The sequence below is a fragment of the Tachysurus fulvidraco genome, chromosome 19, assembly GCF_022655615.1.
Source record: "Tachysurus fulvidraco isolate hzauxx_2018 chromosome 19, HZAU_PFXX_2.0, whole genome shotgun sequence".
Taxonomy (NCBI): domain Eukaryota; kingdom Metazoa; phylum Chordata; class Actinopteri; order Siluriformes; family Bagridae; genus Tachysurus; species Tachysurus fulvidraco.
The window spans coordinates 17,011,359-17,018,858 of NC_062536.1; the positions used below are offsets into that span (position 1 = coordinate 17,011,359).

The 7,500-nt window shown below is 38.8% G+C and overlaps 1 protein-coding gene across 1 annotated transcript in view; it reads right to left on the minus strand.

Annotated features, from left to right (window-relative positions):
• The window catches only part of plxna4 (plexin A4), a 157,882-nt gene that overhangs the window by 33,014 nt on the left and 117,368 nt on the right, over nucleotides 1–7,500 (minus strand). Inside the window, exons 22-24 of the mRNA XM_047803726.1 lie at nucleotides 6,408–6,554; nucleotides 4,748–4,907; nucleotides 27–130 (exon numbers count right to left, since the gene is read on the minus strand). Of these exons, the coding sequence (XP_047659682.1) occupies nucleotides 27–130; nucleotides 4,748–4,907; nucleotides 6,408–6,554 (411 nt within the window). The remainder of the gene's footprint in view (nucleotides 1–26; nucleotides 131–4,747; nucleotides 4,908–6,407; nucleotides 6,555–7,500) is intronic.

Consider the following 7,500-nt stretch of genomic DNA (forward strand, 5'->3'; position numbering starts at 1 on the left):
AAAGCTGGTTCTATTTAGGGTCGTACCTGGTAATGAGACAGCATGTTGAGCCTCTTCCAGTCACTCTCGATCTTTGTGGTCATGTCCTCGTCCTGAAGGATGATCCGGACTCCTCTGCCCTGACGCCACTCTGTGGAAAAAACAAGAGAAATCATATATGTGGATGAAGAAGCTCAATCACATGGGCTCTCCTGTATTCCTGAGTTTATGTGAACAGTAAAAGTCTGTAGAGTCAAAGGCAAAAAAGAAAGCTTTTTTTTTTGTAGAAGGAAAAGATTTAATGATCAGACTTTTCGGTGTGATTCACACCAAGAGAGAGAGAACGAGGTCAAGAGACAGTGAGAGGAGAACAAGTGCGAAAGAACGAACGAGGCGGAAGGAACCAGGCAAAGCTGGCGAGGGAAAGAAATAGGAAGGTGGAAGACAGGTAAATTAATCTCGCTTTCTGCTCTTTCGGCCGTCGCGGCTGCCGGATCGATGGGAGTGATTAGGTCTGGTACAGAAAGCCACTTCCTTTTTCATCTTCAGCAGCCAGAGCCCGAACGGCCCTAATCGACTCGCGCTAAGCCTCCTGCCAAGCTCTTATTGCACTTCCACAGCAATTCCACAGCGTCTGCTCCAGCTGGCCCCTGGGAGCCCTTCAGAAGGCAAGGCCCATGTCTGTGCAGCTTCAGATCTGAAGTGATGTTCTGATGAGCACAAAAACGCAGCCCTGGATGGACTAAATATGTCCTTCTGCAGTCACAAGAGACCGAGATGGGTCATCGTTTCCGTCTTTTGATTTGAATCAAGCCGCAAATGAACGTGTGTTTGGGCTACAGGGCGGAGAGAGAGAGAGAGAGAGAGAGAAAGAGAGAGAGAGAGAGAGAGAGAGAGAGAGAGAGAGAGAGAGAGAGAGAGAGAGAGAAATCCCTCTTCATTGTTGCTATCTCCGGCTCTGCTTGTGTCTCGATAAACAAAACAGTAATCACACTGAGAGATGATGAAACATGTCTCTGGGTGATGAGAAGCTTTGCAATCCAAATCATCAGAAAAGAGGAGGAGAGAAAGAGAGCGAGATAGAGCGAGAGAGAGAGAGAGAGTGAGTGAGAGAGAGAGAAAATTCCCCTTGTTTTATTCCACACAGTACTGTACATTCTCTATAAATATGTAAATGAGCAGCTCCAGAGAGGACAAAATAAACTAATAGGACAGTGTGCAGGGATTAAAATAAAGAAAAACAGAGCGACAAAGAAAGGAAGAAAGAAAATAATTTGCTCGGAGATCATCCTGACTACCAAAACACACCCTGGTTGTCCTCACACAGAGAGGAAGGAAGAAAAGTATAAGAACCGACAGCCTTAGAAAGTCTCTTTAGGTTCTCATGTTCAAAGCTGAGTCACACATTCAGAGTGACAATTTAATTCACAACTCAGTCTTCTGAAGCTGCTTCAGAGTTCACACACCTTCAAGATTCAAGATTTTATTCATCACATGCACAGATATATACAGTACTCATGCAGCAAGGGAATGACATCCTGGCTTGGTCCTCTTTACACTGTGCATAGACATAAAAAATGACTATAAAGTGTAAAGCTTCTAAAGTGTATTTGAGAGAAGTGTTGTAAACAGATAGATGTATTAAATTCACTAAATTTCCGATGTTTCATTTCCGTTACTATGTTATTGGTCTATTTATTCAAACACAAAATGACACGGCGGATCTATACATGTTTACATCACATTGTAGTGTTGTCAGCTGTACAATTTTGCAGTATGCTTTAACCTTTTGTAAAAATTTTGTAAAGATCTGCAATATTTTGTAAAGTTTTGCAGGATATAAAGTTTTGCAGTATTTTGTAAAGTTTTGCAGTATTTTGTAAAGTTCTGTAGTATTTTGTAACATTTTGTAGTATGATGTAAAGTTTGTAGCTTTCGCAATATGTTGTGACCTTTCAGTATTTTGCAGTATTTTGTAAAGTCTTGCAATATTTTGTAAAGTTTTGAAGTATTTTGTATGGTGTAAAGTTTGTAGCATGCTTTTGCAATATGTTGTGACATTTTCAGTATTTTCTAAAGTTTTTCCGTATTTTTCAGTATTTTGTAAAGTTTTGCAATATTTTGTAAAATGTTGTAGTATGTTGTTATGTTTTTACTGTATAACAGTTTACAGTTTGCTATAAGGTTTTGCAGTATTTGTTCAGTTCTGTAGTAGGTTTTAACTCTTGCAGTATTTTGTCAAATTTTCTATCATGTAAAATTTGGCGGTATTTTGTAAAGTTTTGTAGTATGTTGTAAAGTTTGGCAGTATTTTGTAAAGTTTGGCAGTATTTTGTAAAGTTTGGCAGTATTTTGTAAAGTTTTGTAGTATGTTGTAAAGTTTGGCAGTATTTTGAGTATTCATTATTCAGAAAGTGCCGTCTCCATTACAAGAGATTCAAGACTTTTAACTTTAGCGCATTCTTCAAGTGCTTCAAGTTTATTAGCAGAAAACTCATGCTAGGTTCACAAACAATTCAAAAAAGAATTCAACCAAATTTGATTATTACGATAACTACAAACATTCAAGCAGCAATTCATCTTGTTCTTGTTCTTATATCGCCTTTTACATTTTCTTTTATCTTACATCATATTACATTTTACAACAAAGAACAAATGTTTTTCTGAGTTCCTGATTCTTCTATAAAATAAATAGATAAAATAAAGTCTGAACGCGGCTCATGGACCTTAAATAAACGCTCAAATACAGTATATGCTCACGTCACGAACAAGCCAAAATATACCTCATAATCTGAATTTATTTTTACATCTGAGCACCAGAGCAAAGCCTGAAACATTTCTTTCCCTCTTGTTATTGAAGCGTCTACTCTCAGAACCCCAGCATTACTCCACAGTGGAATATAAATATAGCATTACAGCAAAACAAATGTCAAAAAAAAGGTGCCATAAGTGGCAAGGCTGATATATTACTCGTTATAAAAACTTACCACTTACATGCAACACAGCTCAGGGAGATAGACGAGCTCAGCCGGGCTGTGATGGACTGGCCTGATTGTAAATTGTGCCACCAGTGGATGGAAAAATGGACTCGTGCAGATCGGCGTGCTTTTTTTTTTTTTTACTTCTGCTAACTACATCTCTTTTTCTGTGCTGTAAATCATGTAAAAATGAGTTTCACTACATATCTGTGAGCGAGAAAACTGCAGATTCGTTTAAAAAACAACAAACAAACAAAAAAATTGCCAATGCAAGCGAGGAGAGGACGAGACAGAGGGAAGAGAGAGATTAGAGAGCGAAGAGAGAGAGAGTAGAGAAGAGAGATCTATGTAGAGATAGATATATAGTGATATATATCTATAAGATATAGATATCTATTATATAGAGATGTATATAGAACCATGCATCTCTACTATATCTCTATATCTATATCTCTATATATATATATAATTCGATATGTTCTCTCTCTCTCTCTCTGTGTCTACTGTGATCTCGCCGTATATCTCTCGCCTCTCTCTCTCTCTCTCTCTCTCTCTCTCTCTCTCTGTCTCTCTCTCTCTCTCTCTCTCTCTCTCTCTCTCTCTCTCTCTCTCTCTCTCTCTCTCTCTCTTGTCTTGTCATCATCAGGCCCTTATTGATTTCTGCACAGTGCAATAAGAATCTTACAGGAATAAACAAAAACAACAACCGACACTGAAATCGCAGGTCATACAGTCCACTAATATGTCCTCATATTCTGTTCTGTCTATTTTATGTTTTTTCTCCTGCTTAGAAAGTGAAAAGTCATTTCCTGCAGTAAGTTTTCATATCCTTTTAACAAGCAGTTTTGTGTTTTTTTTTTTTTTTTTTTTAGAAATAAATGCTTTAAATGAATAAAATATTTTTTGCTATTTCTAGTTAATAAAAACCAGAAACAAGACCATTTCAATTTAATAGAAATGTTAAGAAATATGTTTATAGTGAACTTTATAGTGATTATTTATAGTGATTCAATTCTGATTCCTATTTATCTCCTATTTATCCTATTAAGTGCACTTTCATATATATTTCATCATGACACGTACTGTAGTTGCACTATCTATCTATCTATCTATCTATCTATCTATCTATCTATCTATCTATCTATCTATCTATCTATCTATCTATCTATCTATCTATCTATCTATCAATCATGTGGTGATAATGCATTCTTCTATCTATCTATCTATCTATCTATCTATCTATCTATCTATCTATCTATCTATCTATCTATCTATCTATCTATCTATCTATCTATCATGTGGTGATAATGCATTCTTCTATCTATCTATCTATCTATCTATCTATCTATCTATCTATCTATCTATCTATCTATCTATCTATCTATCTATCTATCTATCTATCTATCTATCTATCTATCAATAATGTGGTGATAAATTCTTCTATCTATCTATCTATCTATCTATCTATCTATCTATCTATCTATCTATCTATCTATCTATCTATCATGTGGTGATAATGCATTCTTCTATCTATCTATCTATCTATCTATCTATCTATCTATCTATCTATCTATCTATCTATCTATCTATCTATCTATCTATGAATTCAGTTTTATTTATATAGCACTAGTAACAACAGACATTATCGCTTGTTAGTAATAAACCCAATGTGTGTGGAATTCAACCGAAAGAGAGCTGAATCTTCACTTTAAACACTTCTGAAATCTCGACACGTTTGTATTTTCAGAATAAAACCAGTACAAAAGCAGAAATATTCTTATTTTTTTTACCTAGGTCCATGTCTGAGGCTTTCTGGCGGTGGGAATAAGGAACGTTCTTGTAGATGGCATCCAGGATCTTCTCCTTTACTTGGCTGATCGTGTCACAGTTCAGAACTTTCACTTGAATCTCTGGGCTCTTCTCGTTGTCCGGGTGAATGCAGTTCACCACCTAGATGACAAAAATACATGGCATTTAAAGGAAGCACAAGGAAATGAATGGGTAAAAATACTGAATCAGAGGAATTTCACTCCAGGTAGATTAATGTCCATATTCGTAGCATTGACCCAGTTAAATAATCATGTCAGAGATAGCTGGTGTGTGTGTGTGTGTGTGAGTGTGTGAGAGAGAGATATTACTGTGACAGACAGTGAATGAGGCATCGTGAGGTGTAATTGTAAGAGTGTGAACGTGTAAAAAGGTGTCAGGACACCTCAGAGAGCCGAGACCCTGCTCCGCAATTAACTCGATAATTATCATCCTTTTCCTCGTCATCGGACTCGTCATCCTTCAGGACGACGGCGACGTGATGACTATCATCACCATCAGACCTAATTACGAGGTACGCAGGAAAAGACAATTTCCACGAAGCTGATGCGACTGTAACTGCTTATTATTATGGGATGGGAATGATAATGCTATTGGTTACAGTGTAATGATGAAACGGTCCCTTAAAGGTCATTACAGGTGTGGGGTGTTTAAGGTCAGGTGCTGGCGTCTGGACTCGGTCTGTCTGTGTAGTTATTTAATGAGAGGTGTAACGTTAATGATACTCAGTCTATAAGTGTCTGTGTTTAGTGCGGCAAATATTCGAATCCGGGTTTGGATTTGAACCCAATGTGGGTGTGGTCTAAATCAGAAATGTTGTGTATGTATGAAAGAAAAAAAGATCTTCCACTCCTTATCATGAGGTAGATATCAACCAGATCCACTGAGATACTGACTGGCAAAGATAACAAACAAACAAACAAACAAACAAACAAATAAATAAATAGGAGGGCACGGTGGCTTAGTGGTTAGCATGTTCGCCTCACACCTCCAGGGTCTGGGTTTGATTCCCACCTCCGCCTTGTGTGTGTGGAGTTTGCATGTTCTCCCGTGCCTCGGGGGTTTCCTCCGGGTACTCCGGTTTCCTCCCCCGGTCCAAAGACATGCATGGTAGGTTGATTGGCATCTCTGGAAAAATTGTCCGTAGTGTGTGTGTGTGTGTGAGTGAATGAGAGTGTGTGTGCCCTGCGATGGGTTGGCACTCCGTCCAGGGAGTATCCTGCCTCGATGACCGATGACGCCTGAGATAGGCACAGGCTCCCCATGACCCAAGAAGTTCGGATAAGCGGTAGATAATGAATGAATGAATAAATAACTAAATAAATAGTGTACATCTGATCCTGTTCAATCCAAAATTCAGTCTAAATTCTGGCTTAAACCTTCCCCAAGTCAAGTCCCAACAACACACCTATCTGTCTATAAGATGTACAGAACCTAACAACACCAGTGACCCCATGATAAGGTGCAGTGTCAAGGGTCATGAGTAGCTGATGCATTTCCTGTCATCCATGAAGATCAGTCACGCAAAGATCTAGAGAAACCTCCCTCATTGTCTGTCTATGTCCCATCTACCCTTCCACCATCCTCTCTCTCTCTCTCTCTCTCTCTCTGTTTGACTCTCACCAGTGTCTTGTAGTCGATCTGCTGCCTGATGAGCTTGTCCTCACTGAGAGAGTAGCGCGCCTCCCCTGTGATGGAGTCGATAGGACCTTTCTCCATCTGCTGCTTGATGGCACAGAAGAGGGAAAACAGGGGCTCGCCGGCACACTCCTAGAAGAAGGAAGGAGAAAAATAACGGCTCATTTCGGATCTGTTGCATCACCGCCTCGAGCCCTTTTGGGAAGACATTTAGGGCATTTCCGAGCCTTTTTTTTTTTTTTGCCTCAGCGGTGTAAACTTTCACATCTGGTCTGTTTAAAAAGCAACATGTAACGATGCAGCGCCACCATCAAACTGCACCTTGTTTTATACCCTATGTAGTGAGCATCAGACTACTAGGTAAACAGGACACTAAGAAAGTGCCTAAAAATCCCTAAGGAGATCTTTTATACCCTATCGAGTGAGCATATACAGTTAGTCCACTTAATCATGTCATTCTATTAGGCGTAAAGGACGCTAAATGATTGTATTAATTGTGTACACTAAGTAGTGAGCATCTCTGGTTAATCTCATCAGACTAGTATGAATTTAGGGCACTAGATACGGTAAAAATGTTTAACACCCTAAGTAGTGAGCATCTTTGGTTAATCACATCACACTACTGAGAATTTAGGGCACTAGATATGGTAAAAATGTTTAACACCCTAAGTAGTGAGCATCTTTGGTTAATCACATCAGACTACTAGAAATATAGGGCACAAGAGACCGTTGATACATAGGGTACTATGTAACTGCAGTAACTCCCTTATTCCCTATGTAGAGTGCTTATTCAGTTAGTCACTCCATAGCCACCTAATCATATATAGTATAGGACACTATGGAAGTGCATAAGTGGTGTACATTACGTAGTGAGCATATGCAGTTCATCAGGTCATTCTAAGCACCTAGGGTTATAGTGAGGCACATTAACTGTACTACACCCTATGTAGTGAGTCTCTAGTTATCAAGGGCACTACGTGACTATTATATCCTCTGTAGTGCACGTATGGAGTCTACTAGGCAACCGAGGAGGCTGAAATGATGAAACTGGATGGAAGTATTGAGATGTACATGTAAT